We start from the raw sequence: 26624 nt of genomic DNA, 5'->3' as shown, positions 1-26624 counted from the left end.
GAATGATCTTACTCCATCTGTCCCCAAATCCCTACATGCAGTGCTTTCTACCACTTCTCAGGAATGGGAGCAGCATGAGAAATTTCAACACTAATAGTATCATAGTGAGCAGCAGAATTATCCTACCACCATACCATGCAAGGGTTGGAATGTGTTGCCAGGGTACAGATTTTATAGCAAGTCAATGCCTAGTAGAGCAAAGTGATGTTTGTAGGTTTACCTGCAACTTACTCTGTTCAACATTTTGAGTTGTTCTCTGGAGGTGCCAGATGTTCTTGTGAAGATCTTCTAAATAACAGCATCTATCAACAATGCAGTAAAATAGTTATGGATTTTTTTTTTTTTTTTTTTTTTTGAGGTCATTGCTGATGTAGGAATTCAAAGCAAAATGTTATCATTAAATCTTTTACCAGTGCAACTGGCAGAATCTGGGACTTTGCGGGTAACCCTGCCTACGTTTAGTAACATCCCACTATAAAACATTTTGTTTTCCTGTTGGCCTATTTGTCTTCATGTGTCACCAAATGGGCAAAAACTACACTCATTACTACTCAACCAGTAAAGACATGAAAGATCTGCTTTTAGATTTAAAACTCTGAACAATTGTCCCATCATGCTAAGCACATTAAATACCACGGTAAATGTAAAAACCAACCAACCAAACAAAAAATGTGAAAACTTTCTTATGTTTGCAAGCAATAGCACTTTCATGGCCACTGAACAGTCTGTACTTCCAGTCTTTAAAATAAACCTCTCTGACCTCCTGCAGATCCCTCAGATTCGTGCAGATCTTCTGCTTTCAGTCTGGGCCCTGATTGCAGTCCTATGGTATCAAGCACATCTCCATTGTGCCCAGAGCTTGCTATTCTGCCCTCTGTAGCAATGGCTGTGGTAATTAGCAGCCAAGCAGCCCTCCTGGAACAAAATACCTTTAATATAGTGCTGTTGGCACGTAAACCATATCTTACATACTATAGAATGCAGAGTAGACACAATGCCTGCTTCTCCCTAATACTGCCATTCTCTGAGTTTAGGAAAGCCAGATGCCATGATGCTCCTCTGCAGACATTTTCTATGTCAACCCTTATTCTTAGAGAACTGCTGGCAAGCATTGCTACCACAAGTGGGGACAGATCGAAGTGCTGCGTTACAGAGCGCATTAAGCAGAGGACAGGATTTTTGAAGCCAGCTTGGTTTATTGAAGTTCCACTGAGCACCAAGATTTTCTACCCTAGAGAGTCACTACAGTGAAGTCTTGTTTGCCCTTTGCTTAGCCTTTATTAAGCTAAACCAATGCATTCACACAAGAGAGCCTTTCAATTGCCGTGTGCCCTTTGCATGCCTTCAGCTGAGCTGTAACAGCCCCAAGAGGACCAGCTCCCTCCCCACACAAGTCCTCTGAAGGCTGAAGGACACGCTCCTGATTTCACATTTAGCCACTGGTCCTGAAGCTTTACATTGGGTTCTGATTTCTTTTGGTAAGATTCCAGGTGCTGTTAGAGTAGGCAGGAAAATGGCTGTTCTTGATAAGGTCAGTGGAAAACCGGTCTCAGGATACAGTAGGGTAAGTGGAACTGATGATATTTATAGAAGAATAAAGCCTAAAGTTCTTTATATTCTCTGTTACATGAAAAACATAAATTATGATGGCACTCTAGTTAGTGAAAGGATGCACTTTACAGAAAATGAGAAGAGTATGTGTATTTAATTGATAAAATTATTCACTAATAAAAAAAGGAGGTAACATTGATGAAATTTGGGAAACAATAATGCTTAGATTTGCATACTGTAATGACCTAATGTTTGATTTATGAAGACCACTTCTTCCTTATGTAGTGTATGTAAAATATATTTATGCCTAAAAACGTGCACTGCTTCATAATTGTGTGTTGAAAAACACGGATAATGGACATCCCTTATCACACTGATATGCTACTTACCACCTCCCATCTTCTGTGGAAGAAAGAACACTGGTCAAAGAGGCCAGCCCAATTTAAGGCCCTTCATCATTAGCACTGATAAAGAAATTACATTATAATAGAGACTGACCATCATTTAAAAAAGCTTGGACACTTCAAAAAAAAACTTGCACTTTCAAGACTATTTATGTTCATGCTTTTTTTTTTTCTCAGTGTTCACTTAACTGTATAAAATATTCCCAAATTGCCTGACCAAAGTATTTCTACTGGAGTTCCATTTGTCTGAGAATAATCTTTGCCTCTACACTTTCATTGTTTCTGTTTTCATTCAGAAATATTGCTAGTGATCAAATTAGGAGAAGAATTCCAGTGGTTTGAGCAAATAGCCTGGGAATCCTAATTTTTGGCATCATTATGGCATCCACAGCCTTGAGCAAGTAATCAGTCCTCCCTTTGAAGCAGCTGGAAAATATACTGAAGCAGAACTCTTTTGGAAACTTTTCAATTGTAATGGCTCATGTCAGGAAAAATCAGGACATTCTACTCTAATACTTTCTTAATGCAGGGATATTTTCTTTTAAAGAATTTATGATTTTTTAAAATAGTTTTAACTATTTTTTAAAAGTAACAGAACACAGAATTTTTTTTTTTTTAATATTATTTTTCTGAATTGTGTTCTTATTTTTCTCATTTCTACAAACCAGGAAAATAAAACAACCACCAAAAAACCTAACAATAAAAGTGCTGGATAAAAACTTTTCCAGTTCTTCAAAGGTGTCATAAAGATTGATTCACATCCTTTGCAAGTTCAGTGACAAAGCTCTATTAACAAATGAATGGCAGGGAGAAGAATCACTGAGCTTTCCTTATTAACTGTTTCTGTCAGTTTTGCCATTTTGACATTTTTTGCTCTGCTCTCCAATGAAGTAAATAAATGCAGAAGATGAATTGTGGGTACGAAGGCTTCCTTTGTAAAGATTTTTTTTTTTTTCAGATTTCTTAAAGTTCAAATAAGTTTGAGGTGAAAGACTGGTGGCTTGTCTTAATGTAACTGACACGTTCTACCCCTCTTAAGCAGGAAGTGCATTGGCACCTACAAGAGCCCTTGCTCTGTTTGAAAGTGGAGAACATGTGGCCCACCACAGCCACATTTAGAGAGAGAAGTAGCAGGCACGCCTATGAAGTCTTGTCCAAAGACTTAACATGGTTATATTGAGCTAGAGTGTATCTGTCTCAGAGACCTCTCACCAATTAATTTGGATTTCTGCAACCCCTAACTTTCAGATGTTTGGTGATGAAGCAGACTTTGGTGGGTTCCTCCCTAATCCAAGACTGGCTAGATCAAAAATAATTTTACTTTAAGCTAACCCATATTCGGGGCTTATCACAGCAAAGTTGGCACACTGAACTGGGAAAAGGAGTTTGTTTTCCTCAAGTGGAGAGAAGGAGATAATTGTTCTGTGTGCATATCTGTATGCTTGGGCACAGTTGTAGTTGCAGTTTTCTCTTTACTCTTTGGCACTGTGTCAAGGTTATTTGTTCTCATAGTTTTTGACTGTGCTTTAGGGGAAAAAAGAACACAAACACAAACTCCCATAGCCCAGTCATCACTCGTAGTATGCATAATGTAAATTCATCCATAACTGTATATTTTCAAAGCTACTCTTAACGTATTTGCTTGGTTTTGCTAAACGTAGTATATATAACATAAATAATACAAAGAACCTGTGCATTGGGACCCTTATGTGTAGTAGTATGGTGGCATGATGTAATAAACTGGTTTAAAAGAGCATTTCTTTATTGTTTGCAGGATACACTTGGAATAGTTGGATGTAAACTTTTAGTGCACACCCTATGTAACCTTAATAATCAATAGGATGCATGTATTGAGCAGAACTGGGGAACTGCTCAGTTTGAAAAGGCTCTGTATCTGATTAGCAAGGCTAAGGGGTGCTATGAATGGTTGCATCGTATTTTAATCTTATTAAATTCCTTTCACTTGCTTTAAAAATCCAACAGTAATAGATGCAGTGAACTCTAGTAATGCCAAGTTATGTTCACAAGTTATTAGAAAAATGCAAACATTCAGAAAAACTGCAATTCTAGCAGCTTTAGCTCATACATGCAACATTTCAAGGCATGATACCTTTTTTATCTACACACTACTGAACAAACGTGTTCCTAGTTTCAGCTTCTCCATCCCACTCTGCAAGGAGCTCAGCGCTGGTCACTTTTCCATGTCAAATCTCTTTTGAAGATTTCAAGGAACGTCTGGATGTTGTGTTGAGGGACATGGTTTAGCGAGAACCATTGGTGATGGGTGAATGGTTGGACTGGATGATCTTGTGGGTCTTTTCCAACCTTAGTGATTCTATGATTCTATGATTCTATGATTTTGGTAACAGCACTGGAAGTTTTATTGTATGCAACTCATTGCTACTTGCATATATGCCATCTCTCAAGTAAAATGCTAATGTTTCTGCATTTCACAATTAAGTGTTGCTGTTTCTCAGTTATTTTATGCTCTGGTAACATGAACTATTTTCATTTCAAGTATGTGAAATGTTATTGTTATATGTTTTATATCCAGAGGCCTGTTCATCTACACATTTAGCAAGAATAAGGTAGCGTTCGTGTTGTATGTCCAAAGCTAGGTCTGCTACTAGAATTTGCACATTTAAATTTTGGTGAGGTTAAGTTCTCAAGTTACAGAGCCAACATACAACTGACCTTTGTAAATTGTATCATAAGCTTACTCTGTCCCTGCTGTGGACCTCAACACAGCCTCTGTCCAGGGCAGCAATTGTTCTTTATCACACCCCACCCTGGGCTATCAGTCATCTCTGAATGGAGGCTGGAGAAGGTCCCAGGATTGGCAGGAGTGTATCTGTGTAGGGCAAAGATGTCTTCTTTATCCTAGCTTAAGTAAGATATTACTGTACCGCATATTTTCATGAGCCATCTGTGCTCTCCTTCTTCCTTTCAGAGGTGTGTCTGGTTTTAATTCTTACTTGATACTATGTCCTATGGACAGACCTTGTCTAGGGAAGGGGAAATGGTAGAAGAGAGTAGAAAATTGGGTAAATAGTCACAGCCAGAGGATTGCAGTCAATAGCTTTATGTCCAGTAGAGGCCAGTGTTGAATGGTGTCTCTCAGAGGTCTTTCTTGCAGTCAGTGCTCTTCATCATATTTATCCAATGAGGTGGGTAGGGGGTTTAAGTGTACTCTCAGCAAGTTTCCTGATGACACACACCAAGCTGAGTGGTGCAGTTGATAAAGTGGAAGGAAGGAATGCCATCCAAAGGAACCTGGACGTGCTTGAAAAGTGAGCCCAAAAGAGTCTAATGAGGTTCAACCAGACCAAGTACAAGGTGTTGCATTTGGGTTGCAGCAATCCCAGTTATGTGTACTGTCTAGGAGAACTCACTGAGTGCACCCCTACAGAGAAGAACTGAAGGGTGCTGTTGGATGAAAATCTTCGTGTGAGCCAACAATGTATGCCTGTAGCCTGAAAAGCCAATTGTATCCTGGGCTGGAGGTGATTGTCGTCCTCTACTCTGCCCTTGTGAGGTCTGGAGTACTGGGGGCCCCCAGCACAAGAAATATGTGTAGCTGTTGAAGCAGGTCCAGAAAAGGGCCACAAAGATGATCAAAGGAGCATCTCTCCTACAGAGACAGGCTGAGGGAGCTGGGATTGTTCAATCTGGAGAAGAGAAGGCTCAGAGGTCACCTCACCGCAGCCTTCCAGTACTTGAAGAGAGCTTAAAAATAGGAGACAGACCAACTTTTTATGCATTGCAATAGTAATAGAACAAGGGAAATGGTTTTAAACTAAAAGAGTGGAGATTTTGATGATATATTGGAAGGAAATTCTCTGTTCAAAAGGATGGTGTGGCATGGGAGTGGTTACCCAGTGAAGCTGTGGATGCCCCATCCCCAGAAGCATTCAAGGCTAGGTTGGATGAGACCCCGGGCAGCCTGATCTAGTTGGTGACAATGCTGCCTCTGGCAGGGGGGGGTTGGAAATGGGTGGTCTTTAAGGTCTCTTGCATCATGATTTTATGATTCCATTATATGACTCCTGCCACTTCCCAGATGAATTGCAGCTATGGGTAATAGGAGAGCTGGATGTTGCCATTGTGAGGCTGCTCACTATCTTTGGAACGGTACAGAGATCAGGATCTGCATTACTGAAGAAAGGCAGGTAGTGCACCCATCTTCAGTGGGGCAAGGAGAATCCAGAGAACCGCAGGACAGTCAGTTTCTGTGACAGTCACAGTGCAGGCAATATTAGAAGTAATTTATTGGCACATGAAGAAGAAGGTAGTAATTGGGAAGAGTCAGCATGAATTTACAAGTGTAAATTGTGCCAGACCAAACTGATTACCTCCTATGATTAAATGACTTCATTGTGGATGAGGGGAAAGCAGAGGTCTACCTTGAGTTAGCAAGGCTTTTTGTGCAGTCTCACACAGAATCCTTGTATCCAATTTCAGATGTTTCAGTCTGGATGGGCAAAATCCTAACCAGATTGATGTCCAGAAGGGCTCATACTGTGCTTGAAAGTTGGTTACAAATCGAATTCCACAGGGATTGTCCTGTCTGATGTCTTTGTCAATTAGACGCAGAGGCAGGATGCAGTACTTTCAGGCTATCACTGATGATACTAACAGGACAGTGCAGTTGATGTGCTTGAGATCAGGCCTGCCATTCAGACAGATTCATGTCTGCTAGAGGATAGGGCCAACAGGAGCCCCATTGAAATTCAGTGTGGACTAATATAGCATCCTGCACCTCAGATGGACTAGGACCCTGCACAGGCTTATAAGGCATGGCTGGCTTGTCTCTGCTGGAAAGGGCATGCAAGGCCTTGTGTCGGGCTGACTGTGAGTTAGTGGCAAACCCTGGCAGCAGTGAAAGTGCATTAGACCATATGAACAGCAGCACAGGTGGCAGATGAAGGGAATTGGTAATTCCCTTTCATTCAGTGCTCATTAGATCACATCTGGCAGAGTGAGTCCAATCTAGACTTCCCCAGCATATGAAAGCTTTTGATAAACCCTAATGAATCCATTGGAAGATCAGAAAGATGGCTGGGGGTTGAAGCATGAAATTTAAGAGCAGAGGCTCAGGCGATGGGGTTTGTCCAGCCCACAGAAGAGAACGGCAACTTTCCAGTTGCTAAGTGGAGGTTACTGAGAAGATAGGGTTGGGCTCTCTGCCAAAGAATGAGAGATGAAGGTCATAAATAATCAGGGAGGCTTGGGCTAGATAAAGGAAAAAAAAAAAAAAAATACTATGTGGACAGTTAGGCAACGAAATGGTTCACGTAGTGGGGTTTTGCAGTCTCTGAATGGAGGATTTTAAGACAGAACTGTACAAAGACATAAGCAACCTGGTCTGGGATCTGATGAACTCCCAGAGTCCCTTCCACTCACAGTTATTTTACGATAACCTTTAAGATGAATCTTCTCCATTTTCTCTGTAGAGTTTCCTCTATTTAATACAGTTTACAGTTTATACACTTGAAGGCACTGCACTGTTCAGCTCACAGACCAAGAAAATTACATAAAAGGTTGGCCCCCAAATTTTAGCTAGACAACATCTAAGACAGTTTGAGCAAAGACATCAAGAGACAATATGCAACAACATTTTTTATTGTTTTTAATATGAGTGAATTGATTAAAAGATCTGAAATGTTGTAAAGCAATATACATACTGAATAAATAATATGCACAGAAGAGTCATGTCTACATTGTAACACTGGCTAGTACTCAGAATACTTAAAATAAATCCAGTGACATTGGATAAAAGTCCGTAAAAATGCTATCCTGTCTTCCCTTGTATGAAATTGTTCAAGTATAAAAAAATCCAATACAGTGTAAAATATTAAATTCCATTTCGGTCAAGAATAAAAATTGCAAGTATTGTAGTTTCACAGGACAATGTAAAGCAGCATTTCCTAGCAAAGGGAAAAATAGTCAGTCTACATACAGATGAGTGAGAAAACTGCACTAATGTACTTGAGAGGTCTACATGAAGAACTATTAGAGGGAAAAAGAATGAACTAACAATATTTAATGTAAAAACCTAAAAAAAAGTGTTAATTTAAGAGTACCCTCATACAGTGCACATACTGAATTTAAATAAATCCAAGTCAACATCCTTAGTTAATTAGGTTAATATTTAATATGCTACATCTAAGTCTACTAAATAATTTATGCCATGAGATGAATACATAATTTTACAGTGTCACATCTAAAGTTGCTTTCTTTAGAGCACAGCATAGTAAAACTTTCAAAATAAATATTTCTTTTTAAATAGCATAACAATTAAGGCACAGTATAAATCACATACCATTAACCCTTGAAGAACTGCAGTCTTGGTAACAAAAGTTGCCTTGTGTAATGTACGTTCACTAATAAATATTTTAAATATAGTCCTGAAATAGATATTAAAATCGTACAAATGGTTTCAGAAAAGAAAATTCCCTTAACACAGTTCTTAAAAGTTTTAATTCATTAAGCTTCTTCCTGCCTTTATTCACAAGTTACGAATAGATGCAATAAATAGAAAGAGAAGGCTGTTGTAGTAAAGGGCTGATCCTATTTTAGAATCAGAATAGCTGACACCAGCAGTTAAAGTTTCCCAAAAGTGAAACAGGATGGGGCGAGGGATTAGGATGTGACAAGCTCATCACATGAGCATGAGTGATGTGTTCTGTCCAGAACTGTCTGTGTTATTGATTGTCTCTACAGCTGTTGCACCCCTTACTTCCACATCACTTGCTCCATAGTTCCACTCATCCAGAGGACAGATAAGAAAATAACTTTGGTGCCTGTCCGCCATCTTACTAGCAGGCCATCTTCCTTGGGTTGTTCGATGCCCGTTAGTGAAACGGTGGGAAGATGCTATCTCACGAAGACAGCTTCTGAAAGCTACAAAGGACAATCAGTGCTTTTTCCTCTTAAATGGATAAAGGTTACATATTGCTGACTCAGTTTTTTCCCCTGGTTCGAACTTGTTGAATACCACTTTCTCACTTATAAAAGGCAGTTTTGCTTCCCTGATACTGTAAAAATACACCTTTGCTTTTTTGGTTCTTGTTTCTTTTAAAATACAAAGTCCCATTGCTACTCCTGCCACTCTTTCATGACAGTACAGTATATTTTCCCCATTTTCTTCTGGATCGATACTCGAAACTAGCCATGCCGCACTACCCCTCCCCTCTAACAACAAGATTTGGATGCATACTGTATGAAGACAGTGGAATAAAAACTCTTTAGTCTCGCAATAGCGTCGCTTTCCTTAAAGCTCCTTAGTTAACATCAATCGTCTCTGATTAACTACTTATACTGGAAGGCCAAAAAGAGGAAGAGAAAGAACGAGCTTCCCTCGGGAGTCCGTCTGCTATTGCATACGATCTGTCTGCAGCTGTTGGGGTTGGTACTGGCCAAAAGCCGCAGCCGCCGCAGCCGCCGTCCCCGGTGCCGCTGCGGTGATGGGCTGCTGCACCGCGTAGCCGTAGCCCCCCGCCGCCACGTAGCCGGCAGCGGCGGCCGGAGAGGCGGCGTACGGGTATTGCTCATAGGCGGCCGCCGCCGCCGAGTACTGGGCGTAGGCAGCTCCGGTGTAATCGATGTAGGGCGTAGTGGAAGCAGCGGCTGCTGCGGGTTGAACGTGGGGAATTACCACTCCGGGCTGCACAAAAGCCTGTGGATAGACATAGTGAGCTGGGATCCTGTTGAAAGATGGGAGAGGGAGTCAGAGGTGGTAGGCGAGTTAGCGCCTAAGCGTCGTATCCGTACTCCGAAGTCAGACAAACTCAATTTAGTTGTTGTTATGTGCATAGGGTTGCCACAATAACTAGGTGGAACAGACCGGTTATCAGTTTGTTGGCCTGAAAACGTGCGTTGCTCTAAAGCACAGCCTTATAGCCGAGTTAAACAGGAGCGTTTAAGGTTGCTTGAGGATGTTACGTGGGATGTTATCAAACCCTTTAGAAGCCCAGGGTTACTGATGTCAGTTTAAGGCAACTCTGAAGGAGCAGGCTTGATTGCAGCATTTGTTTTTCAAAACACCTCAAGTGGTTTTGGTGATCCTGCTTCTCGCCGAACTACTTGTCTCTTAGTGAAATTATTTCCTGTGAGTACTGTTATTATTAGTAACACAGCGGTTTGACAGCCTCACTGTTTGACAATAGCCAATAAGGCAACAAAACAGCTTAACTCTGATTTTACATAAAGTGTTCTGGGGGGAGCAGGAAAGAAAGGTGTATTGTGGCAACCCTACTTAAGTTGCTATGCAGACTCAGCACACATTAATTTCTCTGCAACCTCAGTCACCCTTATTAAAAATAAGAAAATAAAAACAAAAAAAAACCAACAACACAGGCGACAAAAGAGTTTAAATAAAGTTCACAAGTGTGGTAAACACAGCAAGAATCACACTTTCCAAACGAACTATAGTGCAGCTCACTCCGTCACAAGAGGCCATTGAGGGAAGCTACATAGATGCTATTAAAATCCATAACAGTGACTCCTAAGTACATGTGCATCACACTTTTAAAAAGTTCATAAGGACACAAGGGTCAAACCTGTTTGATTATCAGGCCACTGCTGTCCTGTTTTGTGCCAGCTTGTTTATTTCTATGCAAGACATACAGCATAGAGTTTTTTGGAAGGTGGGAATAGGATTAAGTCTAAATAAATCTGGTGCTTAACAAAAGCAAAAAAAACAACAACAACAACAAAAAAAAACAACCAACCAATCAAACAAAAGAAACCAAACAAATGTATGGCTTAAGCAATTACCATTCTGAACAAATCAGTACACACACTTTCCCATCTTCTCCACAAGAGAACTGTACACACAAATTCACCTCAAAGTTGTGTTTGATCACATAATACAGTTTTTCAAAATGATGCATCTGATATGATTGTCATTTAAAATCCATAGCTCTGTCTCGCATCTGGATTTTCACTGAGAAGTCCTTCACATTCCAAACTCATTTCCAGAAAGTGAGTCTTTATAAACTCATGTAAAACTGCTTGTGCAAATTTACTGCTATTTAATAATGAAATTTACCTTTACAGACAACTCTTTTAGTGCACTGTAGCACAGATGCAACCTGCAGTAGTACACTGTGTCCTCCAATTGCAAGTTCTAATGGAAAGCTTTTTTGGTTTTTTAATTTTTAAAATGACATCAAGATTTACCTAAATGGTCAACAAGGAAGCATTTCAATCAGAAGGGGCAATGGCACCTAGATTCATAGCAAAGAAATAGTATAAAATACATGAAAACCAGACTTTGGAACAGCCTGGTTTTCTTTTTTAGGAAAAAGAAGAGCTCAGTGGCGTGAATAGGAACACCACAATCATGAAAACCCAACGTGTCAATGGAATTCACTTCCTAATGTGTGAAGGGAGAAATGAGAAAAAAAAAAAAAAAGAGAATGACAAATAGGGCTGGGAAAGGAAAGAAAACGTAAGATAAAACAATAAATTGGGTTTTTAAAACTCACCTAATTTATGATGTGATTAGCCAGAACTGCATTTGAAGCATATTTATGCTGGCTCTGTGCATTTAAATACACATCATTACCTGAGCTCCCCATACAAGATGGATGAGCAAGAACATGCATTTCGTATTGGTCCCCAGCCAAGGACAATCTCAATAAATATAACATCATGTTTTTTAAGTATTAAGTAAAGAGGAATAAAAACGACTTTAAAGTCACTGAGAGCCCCTTCTGCATCATGTAAGAGTCCATTCAGCATCACATCACAGGAATTTTTACGTATGGCATTTATGAAATAGAATCATTCTAACAGAAATGGTACAGCAAGAAGGCTTATCTAAGTGCTCGTGTTGTCTGCAACCGATGTTACTAGAATTTTCTTAGGACTTTAGGACACTCGATCGGATCCTTGAACAAGACAGAAAGATACATGTGCTCCCACTTAAACTCTTATGACTTGTTTCATTAAGCCAAGAAACTAACAGGTGGTGAAGTTATGAAACATTACCCGTTTGCCACATCTTACCCTACAACAAACATAAACCCCGGGCAGGCTCCTCACCACCGTGCCATTTCACACATGGTGATTGACAGCGTAAGCTGCACTGGGGCTATTTTTGATCATCTGTCATGCTACAACTGTTTTGAGTCGAGTGAAAAGGCTTTATATGGCCAAAGTAAATTTCTACCTACTGCAGAGGCCAGCACGTGCAGAGCCTTGCCATTCAGAACCCAACTGCTTTTAGTGCTCTGCCAGGTCAAAAGTTGAAAAAGCAGTGCCTAATAGTGCTGGATATCCTTAGTGTCAATAATTTTAAATAAAAGCTGCTGCTTTGTTCTTGAAAGTAAGAGTGTGGGAATTGCACATGGTTTGAGCTTTCTTTCCTGACAGTAGTTTTTATTTTGGAACATGTATTTGTTGTTTTAAGCTCTTGCACTAAAGGAAAAGGAAAGCCACATTTAACTTTAGCAGCAACTATAGCTTTGGGATATTCAAAATGAAATGACATCCACGCCTGCCGTGTGCCTTACGACTTCCCCTGTTGTTATAACAGAAGATGTGTTTTTAACTAAGGCCTCCTAAAATAATCCTATAAGCAATAATAAGGCGACAGCTAATTGTTTTAAAGGAAAGGACAGTTTAGACTAATGCAGAGAGCTGTGTCATGCAGAAATTCAGCCTTAGTAACACATAATTGAAATCTCAACGCTACACCATTGAGAAGGTGGTTATTTAACTTTGACTGACATGTTTTGCTTCAGACCGTGGTAAGGTTTGGTGAGCATAACTACCGAGTAGAATTTAGTCAATGAACAGCTTTCCTGATAATAAAAATAGGTCACAGAAGCATCAAGGCATCCCCTTAAGGTGCTCCCTTTTGAATTTGTGTCTGATAACAGCAAGAGGACATTTAGCACTCTGTGGGTTCACTTCTGACCGTTCTGGCTTCACTCCCTAGATCCTGGTTAGCAGTAGTCTGATACACACAGGTCTCCCGATCACAAACTAAAAGAGGGCTTCTGCATCTCTCTTAAGGAAGGCAGAATTGCCTGGCTACAGACAGAACTAGAGGAGACAGTAACAAGCAGGCAGTATCAGCTGACTACTTGATAGCAGCCTTATCAACTTGAGATTTAACTCTGGTCTTACTAAAAAGAGTGGGAATAGGAATGTCCTCATTTTGATTGAGACACTACAAGTTCTAGAAAAAAATAAAGGGACAAACTCTGACAGAACAAGTCATATCCTACACCAGTCCCTCTGCGTAACCCTATATTTTTCATCCATAATATTAAAATAAAAATTATGTAAGCAAAATGAGAAAACCTGCTTTAGGAGACAAAGTTGTTTTCCCTCTCCTTAAATTCCTATTGAATTCAGGGGTAGTATTTCAATAAGCAATCCTGAAAACAGAGCTGTAGATAACCAGTCCTGTGACCAAACATGCATTGAAGCTAAGCTAGTTGCTAGTTCCCTCCACTGCAATAAAAGTTGTATTTAATTTGGAATACTGTATTTCTGCATCTTTTCAGTAAAGTAATTTGTCATACTCCAATTATCTTCAGTTTCTTGCTTGTTAGGTGGGCAGTCATGACAAAATACTGTTGACCATACCGGAGTATGGCAGCACCTTACTAATCTGCATTCTGATTGATAGGGAAAAAGCAAAACGAAATAAAATTTTTGCAGCCTCTATGTAAGGGTTAGCAGAGGGTTGGTAATGAATCATTACTACAATCCATTTAAAGCATATTAGTAAAATTTTTTTTGTTTTATTTTTAAATGCAACTGCATGGGAGGATGAGAGGTTTTAAGGTGTGCAAATATTTCAGTGCAATCCATGCAGCATCATCTGAGAGTGAGCTCTTAATAAATGTAGATTCAAGCACTGAGACAGCCCAGCAGAATTGTCAAGGAATATAGAGAATGAAGGTTTTCATTTGTCCTAATGAACGCTGTCCTTCCTAATCTGAACTACATCCCTTAGAAAATACACAGGCCATTGGAAATTTCCAGGGGGAAGCAGGTTTAGTAATCTCTTTTGTCTGTACATAGCAAAAGAAAGGCAAAAAGCAAGGATTAAAAAGTGACTAATTTGATATATACACGACCCTGGTACCAACATTCCTTTCCTCAGATTTATATACTTTGCATTAGAAATAAAACCTTATTCAGCCTGCTGGAAGAATTCCCCTGACCTAAGCAAGATTTAAATGATCTATTGTTGGCTCGGGGTACGGAAAGCAAGAAGGAGCCCTCCACTTGCACAGTGCTTTAAGCAACAGATTGCACAGGTTCTCCTTTTCTGTTATGCTCAGCAAATACTCTCTCCACGGCTGGTCCCTGGGCAGTTCACTGGTTCCTCTTTGCAGCAGGGCTGTAACAGCTCTGCAGACCATGCACTCCACCTCCTGCCCTCCTCGGTGCTGGCGTCACACACTGAGCACTGCGCACACACTGCCGTCTCCTCACACTTCAAAGAAGTCAAACAAAGTACAGCAGAGGAAGAAGAAAAAAAGACAGAAAGTTTTCCACAACCTCCCCAGGTGTCTCAGGAGGGCAAACGTTCTCCTCTAAAAGCACATAAAGGAAAACTTTTTTTCATACAGTTACCTACAGGTTTGATGAAGCAACCTATTGAGAAGCTATTCCTGCTTAGTAGCAGCTGGGTACACTACACTGAAGCTACTCTAGTCAAAGGAGGAAAATACAGTTGTGACACGTTTTCCCTACTTGATTGTTAGCTTTTTCATTAATTAGCCAAATGCATTATTTTGCAATGAGTTTCTCAGCCAATGTGCATTAGTGAAGTGACGCCGTATCGGAAGTTTCAAGCAGACCTCACCTCCTAATTAAATGCCTATAGGAAGCAAGAGTTAGAAATACTTAGGAACAGTATACTCGAGTAAAGGAGAAATGTGCTATGTATTAAAGTCAGACCGAAGGAAAAAATCTCCAATTAGAAAGCCCAACAGGACGCACATTGTTAATAAGGAGCTCCACACCCCTCCCGAGAACAAACCCCCCCAAAATTATGAACATGCAAGCAATATGTTGATTCACTTAAAAAAACCAAGAAGTCACACCATTTAGCACTCACTACAAAATAAGGTTAAAAAAGTCACAAGCTACAGCTTGAAAGCAAGGAAACAAAAAAAGGCCCTTTGCTCCCCATGGCAAAGTCACTCCTCAACAACAAAAACAAAATTAAAAAGACCCCCCCCCCCAGAAAAAAAAAACACTTTCACTACAGCTCTTTCAAGTAAATAAAAGCACACAGTTTAGCTATCAACACCACTTCATTACCGTAATAAATAAATGAAAAAAAGCACACGGAGGTCTATTGACTATATGAAAAAAACATACATGCATCGTTAATCACCATTTTAGCTTGTTTGTGTTTGAGTCTACTGGTTACAGAGTTTAATTCCAAACAGAACTATTCCACCTCTTATCATCATATCCTTCTGATCAGTTATCTTAACTGTAAACGATCCCTGTCAGATTAGAAAGAGATAAATAACATTGAGTCAAGCTGAAAAAAGAGAAACGGGGCACAGCAATCTTGCATAAAGTCATACCTCCTTGTTTTATCATAGGGTCATACGGGACCAGGCTGCTTAGGTGGAGGGGACGCGTCCCACACAACTTGACTCGGCTACAGCATTCAGAACGTTACCGACAAGGAGAGCACAGTTACAGGCACACGTTTGTAAGTCTGCAAACTGCAGTACTGCTGCTGTGTTTATAAGGATGCTACTGCCAGAGGCCTTCAAGGATCATACTTTTGCTTTCCGCTTTTTTTTTTTTTTTTTTTTTTAAAGATTTCTCCTCCCCTGTTTGAAGTCCCATTGAACAGACTTACCCAAAAGGCCTCTGTATGAGAGCTGGATGAAGCTGCTGAACACCAAAGGCAAAACCTACCAAGGAAAACACATCACATTCTCCGTATGAGTGTTCCTTTGGCTATTTGCCACACACACGCACACAAACGCAGGGTAACAGCCTCCAGTGGTGCTATCTGTAAGGCTGGAGAACCACAAACCAGAAAGCAAAACACGTTGGCCCCGACACACACACACACACACACACACACACACACACACACATCCATGCAGAAATTAAAACAGTGAAGCTCACGCTTCCCTAGTAGTGTTCAGAAGAATTACTCTGGCTAAATAACAAGCACAAAGTTTTCATTAACTTTTTATTTTGTGCTCCATTCGGGTCCTTACTGTCAATCTATATATGGCCCTTTTTAACCATCGGTGTATCTGTGCTGTTTCTACAGACTTAAGCCTTAGCCCTTTCCACATGAGGATTTAGCAGGGGTTCAAATCCTAGACTTTGTTTCTGCTCTCCAAATGCCCAAGCACAAAATCTCTTTCCTGTGTGTGCACTGAACTGCTCACAGTGCTCCCTGGGCTCAACACCTTCAGAGCACAGACATTTACACACGCTGTGCCCACAGCTCTCAGGGTGTGAGGCAGCACTTGGGAAGCGGCAAGGACATCAGATTGGCTCAGATGTGGCCTTGGAAAATGCTATTTCATTTTAAAATCCTTCTCATAACTCCCATCTGTTTTAGGACTTTCCTTTAAGATACTGTTTGTATTAATTAGACCTCACACACTGGAAGCGATTCATTCCTGGGCCACTCTTTCCCTGCAATGATACTGTAAATGGTCAGCTCCACCACGTTCCCAGCAGTGAGAACAGCCAATGAAGAGTCTGAACTGCGCAAAACCTCCTGGAGAACTTGGGATATTGTATCTCCAATTGCTTTTGGTGCTTAAGCAAATAGGCACAAAGTTACTTCGTACTGCATTTTGAGACAAAAGCACACCTGACCACCCAATGTGCTTTGGGGAAGTGTGGCCCAGCACTACCTTTTCCCAAAGTTTCCCAACTCACTTCAAGAACCCGGGGTGCACGCAGAGCTGCGTCCTCACCTGGCTGCATGATCCTCGGCTTGGCACCCAGGTACGCCAGGTTGACGTTGGCCTTCCTACCATCGATGATGGGGTTGGGGTCCTTACACGCTCGTTCGGCAGCGGCTCTGTCGGCCATGGTGACCTTCAGGGGCGAAGCTCTGCGTTAGATCTCTCCCTCGGGGCGGCTGGGAGAAAGCCCCCCGCCCCGGTTCAGCCGCCCGGCCGCAATTGGTAAAGCCTCGCCTTGCTGCTCCGGGACAGCCGGCAGCTGCCGAGGGCGCGGGCCGAGCTCCGCCGGCGGCAGATAACCCTTGGCGAGGCCGTATCAGGGAGCAACAGGCTGGGCGAGAAGCGACGGGATTCGCCCTCCATCTCCTTTTTCAGTAATCCTCCCCCCCCCCCGCCTCTCTCCGAAGTGCCCAGCAGGGAGGGGAAAAACAAAACAAAACAAAACAAAACAAAAAACCAAGAAAGAAAGAAAGAAAGAAAGAAAGAAAGAAAGAAAGAAAGAAAGAAAGAAAGAAAGAAAGAAAGATAGAAAGAAAGAAAGAAAGGAAGGAAGATCCTAGCCCTCCCGTTCCCCACGCAGCGACCCCCGCAGAAGTTTCTCCCGACGGCGGCCGCAGCCGTCCTCGCACTTACAAAGCCGTATCCCCGGGACTTGCCCGTCTGCCGGTCGGTGATGACCACCGCCTCCTCGATGTCGCCGAACACCTCGAAGTACTTGCGCAGGCTGGAGTCGGTGGTGTGGTAGGGCAAGCCCCCGACGAAGATCTTGGTGTAGGTGGTGTCCTTCTGCGTCGTGTGCATCTTCCGCCCGGCCCTGAGCTCTGCACCCACGCGTGGCCGCCGGGGCGTGCGGGTCCTGGGCGCCGAGACCCGCTCCCAGAGTCAGCCCTCGCTGTTCTCCTGCCTTCTTTTTCCTCCTCTCTGCCTCCCGTCTCCCCCCCGCCACCCGGTCGCGGCGCGGCTCCCCGCTGCTTCTGCCCGCCCAGCTGCCTCCTGCTCCGGGCGCGGAGCCCCGCAGCCCGCGGGGGGCTCGAGGTAGGTGCCGGGGACGGGAGGGGGCAGCGGCCGGGCAGCGGCCAGCCCGGCGGAGCGGCGGCGGGCGGAGGAGCGCTAAGCGGCGAGTGGCCTCCTCCCCTAAAAGCCACCGGGTCGGGCACTCTCGGTTCCTCCTCCTCCTCCCGCAGGGGCGGGGACGGCGGCAGGGCGGCCCCCGCGCTCGGCCGCGGCTCGGCCGGGGCTGGCACACAGCTGGCGGCAACAGCTGGACGCCGTCGGGACAAGGGGCTGCTGCCGGAGGGCCCGGCGGGGAAGCTGCGCGTGTCCCCAGGCTGCTTTGCTCCGGGCTTGGGCAGATAAGCAGTGCCGGCTGGGTTGTGGGGTCACCGCTGCGAGCCGGCAGCCCCCAGATGCTTACATCCCAACCCAAACGCCAGAAGACCCCCAGCCGCATCACCTGCCTTACACCCCAAGCTGGAAAAGCCGGGGCCCGGCAGCATTTCCATTACTACTGTTATTGTGGGGTTGGTGGTTGTTATTGTTCTGCACGCAGGGCCAAAGCAATTGGTAAAGCTGCTTCTCTCCTCTTTCTCTCCTCTTGCTGCCTCGGCCCTGTGCTGCGCTGAGAAGGATGCGGCAGAACAAAAGAAAGGACACGGAGGGCTGTGGGAGCTGGGGGGCAGGGAGGCTCACAGGGAGACAGGAAGGATGGGAGGAAGGTTACAGATTGGAGAAACATATGTGCACATGTGTACAGACTTCTGAACCATACCCTTGTGGTCACAACGCCTTGATAAGACCTAGTGCCTCTTTCTCCGTGTGCTTTCGTCTGTTAGACTTTCCCTGTGAAGTCCCTTCTCCTTAACAAATAGGAGCAATGCACCGGTTTCCAGAAATGACTTTTAAGAACTTTTCAGTCCCTCTAGTGCCAAATATTACCCATGACATCAATCCTAGTCTTAGGCCCAGCTTGCCCCATATCTAATATTGGCCCTGCCTGATTTTCTTCAGCAGTTGTTGTACTGGTTCTAATGGCCTAGAATGTCCAGTACCAGGCTGTGCTGTCACTAAAACTAACCCCAAACCCCACACCATCCTTCAGATTCTGCAGATTAAACAATTTGTGTTACTATGTTAGGAATAACTGAGATTTAAGCTTAGCAAATATAGCAGGATCCTGAGAGATGAAAGACTGAGAGAGACGAGACTTTATAGCCTGGAGAAGAGGAGGCTCAGGAGGTATCTCTTCAGTGTCTAAATACCTAAAGGGAGGATGCAATGAAGACAGGGCCAGGTGTTTTCAGTGATGCCCCGTGCCAGGACAAGAGGCAGTTGACAAACTGGAGCACAGGAGGTTCCCTCTGAACACCAGGCAGAACTTCTGTGCTGTGTGGGTAATGGAGCACTGGCAGAGAATGCCCAGACAGGTTTTGGAGTCTCATCCTGGACATGGGTTTGGGTACCCTGCTCTGAGTTCTGGACCAAGTGGACCCAGAGGGCCCTTTGTCACTTCAACCATTTTGTGATTCTGTGATCCAGACATAAATGTTGTTTTTCACTTCCTGTGATGCCAAGGCATTAACCTTGGCCTGAATCCAGTAAGGCCATTAACTCTGCCCCAAGATATCTCCCAGCATACTTCTTATAGTGGTCTGGAACTCTCTGTTAAACACAACACAGCCAATTCTGCTCTGATGGTTAATTGTCACCTTACGCTCTGGCCCAGTGACCTGAACTTATGCAGTAGTCCCACTCAAGGTGTCAGCACACCGTAGAGCACTACAGCACACTGCTTAGGAGTACTGTAAACTTCTCACCCCTTTGAGGACTAAAAGGATGAACTTCATCTAAAACCAACCCTATCCCTTTCTGTGCCCACCACTCCTGCTTGTCTTGTGATGTCTGCAGAAATGGAAAACTAGCCTAGTTTTGTAGTCATTGTAGTCCATGTAGTCATGGATTCTTGCATTAAGGCCAGAAAAATAATGTTTGGCTATCCCAGAAGTAATTGCAGCTGTATTAAGGAATTTGCCTTTTTCATTCCAGACACCAGACTTTTATCTTTATTCTCTTGCCCATCAACTTTTGATTGCTATAGTGTGATTTCTTACAGCTGACTACATCATCCATCCTCCAAATATTGTCAGCCTTCTACAGCCACCTATTCTAGTAGATCTTCAGTACAAAGCTTCCTTAAAGCCTCAAACCTGTCATCGGATCTGATCCAATAGAGGGGTTTTTGGAAACAAATTTTCAGCTTAATTGGCCTCTGGGATCAACTGTAACAAATACAGTTTGTTTGCTGTAATTGAGCAATGACTTCATATTGTCAGTGCCCGTACCAGACCTGTGGACTTACAGACTTCAGGCATAAAAAGAACACTCACACTGCTTTGATATCTTTAATCTTGGATCTCACTTCAGCAAATGAATCCTCTTCCTATCCTGTTTGCCCGGGTTCTCTCTCCAAACCTGCAGCTGCCTGCTGTACAGCTAAGAAATCTGTCCTTAGTTCTAGCTGTAGTCACTCAAGAATTTCTTTCCTTCCCACAGTCTTAAGTGTGTTGCATCTGCAAAGGCAGCACTCCTCTTCCCAGTCTTCTAGCCTATAAAGCCTGCGGCAACAGATGGAGCTGATCAATCTCACCAGTTTCAAGCTGTATCCACAGCCCAACACAAAACTGAGTCCAAGTGGAAGACTGGTAATTTTGGCTGACTGAGCCCAAAACAGCTGGTCTTCCAGGATCCAGAAACAAAAATTAACTTTCCATATATATATATCCCAATAAAGGGCAGAATTCTTATGTTTAGACAGGATTCATCAGCTGGCCTTTGTACTAGCCTGAATCTGTCTGTCACAAATCAAACACAACCACAGTGACATAATTAACTTGAGGTCCAGGAAGCATTTCTTAAGGAAAAAACACAGCTTAATTCCGTCTGATGTCCCTGCTCTTCCTACTGCTTTTGCAGCCCTTGTGGGTTCCTGCAATGAACAAGCCTTTTCAGGTCCTTATCTCCTTAGGTACACATGTGATTCCAAGCAATCATAGCCTTCAACAAGGAAAGGTAACTCTCACATCAATAGACCTAAGTTGCACTACAACACTACCATCATGCTACAGACTTACAGACCCTACATGAACCAAAAATATATCTTCATCTCATTCTGTGGTTTTAATCACGAGTTTAAAATTCAGTTGAGCAGACCTTTTTTAAACATTTTCCTAACGAGTACTGTCAGCTTTTTCTATTCTGTCACCTCTCCTAATTCATCCATCTATCTTCTCCAAAAAGCTGTATCTCTTCTTTCATCTTAATCATAGGTTAAATCCTAGGCTAGTTATCTTCATTTTCCCATTCTCATTCTTGGTCTGTTTATCTAAAGCACAGTGATCCTTTTCTAAACCCATACAGCCTATGCAGGAGTTCTTTCCCAGCGTGCAGTAGAACTGGCTCTTCAACCTCTGTTTCCTTTTTGCACAGTAGCTCTAACTCTCCCCCATTCTTGAGTTCTGTCACCTACCTCAATCCTGCTTGGAGTTCACCAGGGCTGTCAATCTGAGCTTGTTGCAGTGGATATCATAATCCTGTGAAGACTGAGCTGAGGCATTCTGTTGATCAGGACAGAAAAGCACAAAGTTGGTCTGGACAAACAACAGGGTTATTTCTTTGTTCTCTGTGTTGAGTTCAGTTCAGAGAATCTGAGAAGCCAAAGGCAGAATTTCATTTGTTGCTGGATCCATAGGATTAATATAGTCACTAACAAGGGGTTGGAGCCATGGAATCCAGTGCTCAGTTGGGGTTAAGGTGAACTGGGAATGGCTTTCATGCCACCTTTTGGAAGAGCCAGGGTGCCCAACTACTTCCAGGAATGATTAGGGTATGAGTAGTTTTGTCTGGGCAGAAGTGACTGACCTAACCACAATTTTGAGATAAAGAGTTCTGGGCAAGAGATGCTAACAAACTTATCTGGATCAAAATCAAGAGTGGTGCTCACTGGTATTTAAGATACTTCTGCGGCAGACAGCAAACTGTAGGCTTGGTCAGGACTGAGTTTTGGTGGCCCCTTCAGGAAGGAGAAATGACAGCAGATCTTCAACCCCTTGTGTCTTAGAAAGTAGCTATTACCTGTTGCATCTAGCCTCGTCCTCTCAGGAACAGCTGTCAACTGAGTACAGTTCCCACAGAACTCGGAAATAAACTCAGTGTTCCAACACCCGTTCTTAATCCTAACACTAGCCTAAGGCTAGCTCAAAATTTGGGGTTAGGGTACAGTTTAGGAGAGCATACATTGTATGCCTGAACACGGTAGTATTTAGATGTCTTGAATTTATTTCCAGATGGTTGAGGTCACTTCCCTTTGGGAAGCATGGAGTTAAACTGACAATTAAGACTGAGAAAGAGTTGAAAATATTTTATTTTCTGACAGCTGCTTAATAATCTTTACTATCCTGTGACCAAATGAAGGCTGATTCAGGAGAATGAGCACAACCATCCAAGGTCAAATTGTTACCCATTATATTTTCTTGTGTACTAAACCTCATTCTACTCAATGGCTCCTGCAGGCTTTAAATTTAATACCAGCAGTCCTTGCCCTTTTCCTAACCTTGAACTGAAACTACCAATGACACCACATCTTTTGCCAAACCCAGCTTTCCTAGAACCACAGTTCTATCATCTCGTTTCTCTCACACCCTAATCCCAATCTTCCAGCTAGCCACAGTTTAATTTAAGAGGTGACTGCTGTGAGTATCGTGTGCAATCTCTTTGATACCATCCCTTTTCTTCTTTGATATTCCTTTGAAGATAAGATGGTCATACAATTCTCCATATAGTTCTCACTCAAACCTTAGCTTTTCTTAAAACTGAACACTTAATGTAGCCTTAAGATGTTCCAAAGAAATTTTCATATTACTTCAGCGTATTAACTGATTCTCTTTTCTAAAACAAGGAGAGATGTTCCTGGCCATTAACAGATGACAATTCCAGTGACATTCAGAAATAAATACTCCCGACAATTATTTCCTTTAGCCCAACCATATCACCAAAATAAACACGAGAACCCCCACCATTGAGGGGTAACCCCTCAAAACTCAGTTTTTAACCTTTCAGTCCTGCCAGCACTAAACCTCTTCCTACTTTGGTGGTTCTGACATAATGTAGGGTTAACATTTCCAGCCTTTGGATCCCTCGGGAATTCTAGCCTAAATTCCAGAGAGGTGCTGCAGCTAACTCTCGTGTATTCAGTACTGTCAGTGTGAGCCTGTATTTTTGCATACCCTATGAAAAACAAACACAGCCCTCTGACTCACAATGGTGATCTTTACTATCCTGTGACCAAATGAAGGCTGATTTGGCATTACCGTACCAGCCTGTATCTTATTAAGCAGCTGTCAGAAAATAAAATATTTTCAACTCTTTCTCAGTCTTAATTGTCAGTTTAACTCCATGCTTCCCAAAGGGAAGTGACCTCAAGCATCTGGAAATAAATTCAAGACATCTAAATACTACTGTGTACAGGCATACAATGTATGCTCTCCTAAACTGTACCCTAACCCCAAATTTTAAGCTAGCCTTAATCCAAGGGAGCTGACCACAAACACCCCAGAAGAATCAATCCTCCAGATTATACCCATCTCATGTATGTTCTGGCCTGATCAGGCCTTGTATCTTTTTGCTATAGGTCAGGGTTCAGCACAGTGAAGCCTGAAGATGTCTGTGGAACCTGTAGGTATCACAGGAAACTGATGAAGTTGGATGAATTCTGAGATGAGGATGATTTTAGAGTTAGCTGTTGATTGATTGGTGTTTACCTGACTACACTGGTTGTATGACTAAGTTTGCAGTCAGACTAGTGGGTTTGAAGATTTAAAGACAAGAATCGTACTGCATTTGGTTTGCTGCAGTGAGGTCTGTGGGCAGCTATACCATAGTTATTATCTCAATTGCATGTAATAATTTGTATTTTATATCTGTGAATGGATCACTGGGATGACTCACTGCTAGGGATCAGGTTGTAGCTTTGAAATGCAAGTGTGGAAGAAATACATATATTCCTATATCCTCCAAATTTTGCAGTAGTGATGCCACTGGTGAAAGTGTGATTTTTCAAGCAAGCAGTGAGAATGTGGAAAGACAGATCTATGTAGAGCGTTCCTTGGAGAGATGAGAAACTGGGATCTGGAGGTCATAGAGAGATTTGAAAACTGAACCTGGCTCAATCACATTTCTGTAATCACCACTGTTATGAAACCCAAGAGCAGTATCTGTCCATTAGGTGGCTATTCTGGCATTTTCAGGATCTCAGTTTTGAGTGTAAGTAAAATGTAGGCACCTTGGTTCTGCTTCACTCTTTGATATTGCTGTGAGTCTCTACCAGGCATGTAGATATTGTTGCTGACTGCTATTGTGGCTGAAAAATGCCTCCCCAATAATTTTAATTGTTATTATAAGTATATCTGAAGCTATACATTAAAGAGCAGTCTAATGTTTCTTTTGGAACCCGGTAATGTGACTTCATTGGAGGAAACTGCAAAAGCTATCAGTTACAATTAATTGTTTTTACTCAGATATTTTGTGTTTTTGTTGTCAAGGTAAGATAGAGTAGACAACTTGCCAGCTCACCAAATGTTACCACTCGGTGGTATCAACCCAACTGTATCATCAGGCTTTTTATTTATTTATGAACACCATATGCCTGTCATGTCAAAAAGCGGTGGATGTCATGTGTTCATTCATTAGGTTTCTGAAAATAACAAAGACCCCTGATTATATTGCACGCCATTCATTCTTGCTGGCGCTTTTTTCAGTAAATAAGAAAGGTCGTCAGAACATTCAGTACATCATGAAGTAAACACACCCAAGTGAAATTCCAAAATTTCTCTGTATATTTATATACACATATACACACACATTGATTTGCTACTGCTATCACTAGAATGCTTAGTGCCTAAAACTCCATGGGTTTTGAGCAGGGCTGAAAAGTAATTATTTTTCTGTTAAACTTGTAAAGATGATCAGTTTGGACAGCGGGACATTTCTGCTGAAGTTCCATAATGCCATAGCTCTGTGAAAGCATTCAGCTAATAACATCAGACATGGCTTTGTCTTCTAATCCACCAACCACATCCTGTTACAGAGGAGCAGCGTGTCTCTGCTCAGTGGCTTGGGCAATAAGTTTGACTGACTCTGGGAAGCACACCGTACAGTAGTAGGCAGTGCACTCTCATGTCCTTGAGAAACTTAGAAACCTCAACATCCCCATCATCTTCTCATTCTTACTGATGTATAGTCCTTATCTATGATTACTTCTTGAACTGTCAACTTCTGTTAGAAAAATCTGAATTGGTAAAGCTCCTACTAGGTCTCTCCTGGCAGTATGCCTGTTAGAACAGATTTCACCATAGAATTTTTTTTTTCCCCTGAAACCTATTAATCTCACTGTTTTCCAAAGTCTCTTTCTCTATAATATCTGAGCACTAATCAGCATGATCTCTGTCTACTGTAAACCTCACTACTCCCAGTTGTATCACCTAATGTAGAGTACCAAGGGTAGTTTCAATCTGATGTGGTTGTTCTTCCCTTTCAAGGGCAGTGGGAGAGCTGACACAAAATTTCAGTGATTCAGCAAACAAAATTCAAAGCTTGTGAAACTGTGTATGAAAGACATATTGCCTGTATATAAGAAAGTAATGGGTATGTCAGATGAAGCAGGGGTGAATGATAACTGTACGCAGAATGTTGAGTGCATCCATAAAGGGTTCTGCAAGCACGTGCTGGTGATAGAGGAACACATGGCAAGGTTTATGAATACCAGAGCATGAATGCCATACTGAATAGTGCTTCCCAGTGCTAGAGCAAGATCTGAAGTTGTCCTATGATGGTCATATGCTCTGTGAATGGAGGGAAGCTCTCACACTTACCATATGAAGAAGTAGAGTCAGGAGAACAACAATTAATTATGTCAACATCAGGGGAAGGAATAAATGTAGATTTGCAAACTAGCTGAAGCTTAGAAGTAGAAGTGTTAAACACCAGATTTATTTGTCCTGCCCACAGGCAGCTATGAAACAGAATCGCAGAATGACCTGGGTTGGAAGGGACCTCAAGTATCACTAAACTCCAACCCCCCTGCTACATGCAGGGCCACCAACCTCCACATTTAATACCAGACCAGGCTGCCCAGGGCCCCATCCAACCTGGCCTTGAACACCTCCAGGGATGGACGGGGCATCCACAGCCTCTCTGGGCAGCTGTTCCAGCACCTCACCACTCTCATAGTAAAGAACTTCCCCCTGACACCCAACCTAAATCTTCCCTCCCTCAAATTAAAACCATTCACCCTTGTCCTGCTGAGGACAGGTATCTAGAAAGTATCTAACAAGTCTGCAAATCCATACTGAAGTTAATTTGCTTGGCATAACAGCTGGATGGCTCTGTGGGAAGCACAACCCTCTCTATCCAACTCCTGCACATCTTTAAAATGTCTTATACCCCCCTCATCTTGTTATTTGGTGGAAGAACAAGTGGTCAGAGCTGCCTGCTAAGCCATATACATGTAGCCTGAACTGACAGACCCATATAACTCATTGCTTGCTTGTATTTCATACACAAAACAAAAAGTCTTAGTAAAAGAATATCACTGTGAAAAAATTCTCTGCCAATCCAAATTGGTGGATCTCTGCTAAGGGCAGTGAAACAAAATCCAGTTACATCAGGTTGAATCTAGACTTCAGTC

General features: G+C 42.4%; 2 protein-coding genes across 10 annotated transcripts in view; one reads left to right on the top strand and one right to left on the bottom strand.

Moving 5' to 3' along the window:
• LOC116226471 (uncharacterized) overlaps nucleotides 1-26624 on the top strand; it is a 249168-nt gene that overhangs the window by 89712 nt on the left and 132832 nt on the right. The gene's annotated exons all lie outside the window — the stretch shown is intronic.
• Nucleotides 7563-18027, bottom strand: RBM24 (RNA binding motif protein 24). Of its 3 annotated transcripts, none has more exons than XM_090136908.1 (5): nucleotides 17522-18027; nucleotides 16898-17021; nucleotides 15811-15865; nucleotides 10517-10568; nucleotides 7563-9633 (listed from the first exon to the last, which is right to left on the bottom strand). In XM_090136908.1, exons 1-5 carry the CDS (start codon nucleotides 17687-17689, stop codon nucleotides 9331-9333), a joined length of 702 nt encoding a protein of 233 aa, XP_089993034.1. In that variant the 5' UTR covers nucleotides 17690-18027; the 3' UTR covers nucleotides 7563-9330. The 3 variants fall into 3 exon arrangements, with proteins under 3 accessions (XP_089993034.1, XP_031445248.1, XP_089993035.1); XM_090136909.1 differs by having other exon boundaries at nucleotides 9368-9661; nucleotides 17522-18026; XM_031589388.2 differs by lacking the exon at nucleotides 10517-10568 and having other exon boundaries at nucleotides 7565-9661; nucleotides 17522-18025.

Source organism: Phasianus colchicus, chromosome 3, assembly GCF_987193195.1.
Source record: "Phasianus colchicus chromosome 3, bPhaCol1.hap1.1, whole genome shotgun sequence".
Taxonomy (NCBI): Eukaryota; Metazoa; Chordata; class Aves; order Galliformes; family Phasianidae; genus Phasianus; species Phasianus colchicus.
Note: the sequence above shows the minus strand (reverse complement) of the source record. Positions and strands in the feature narration are given on the sequence as shown.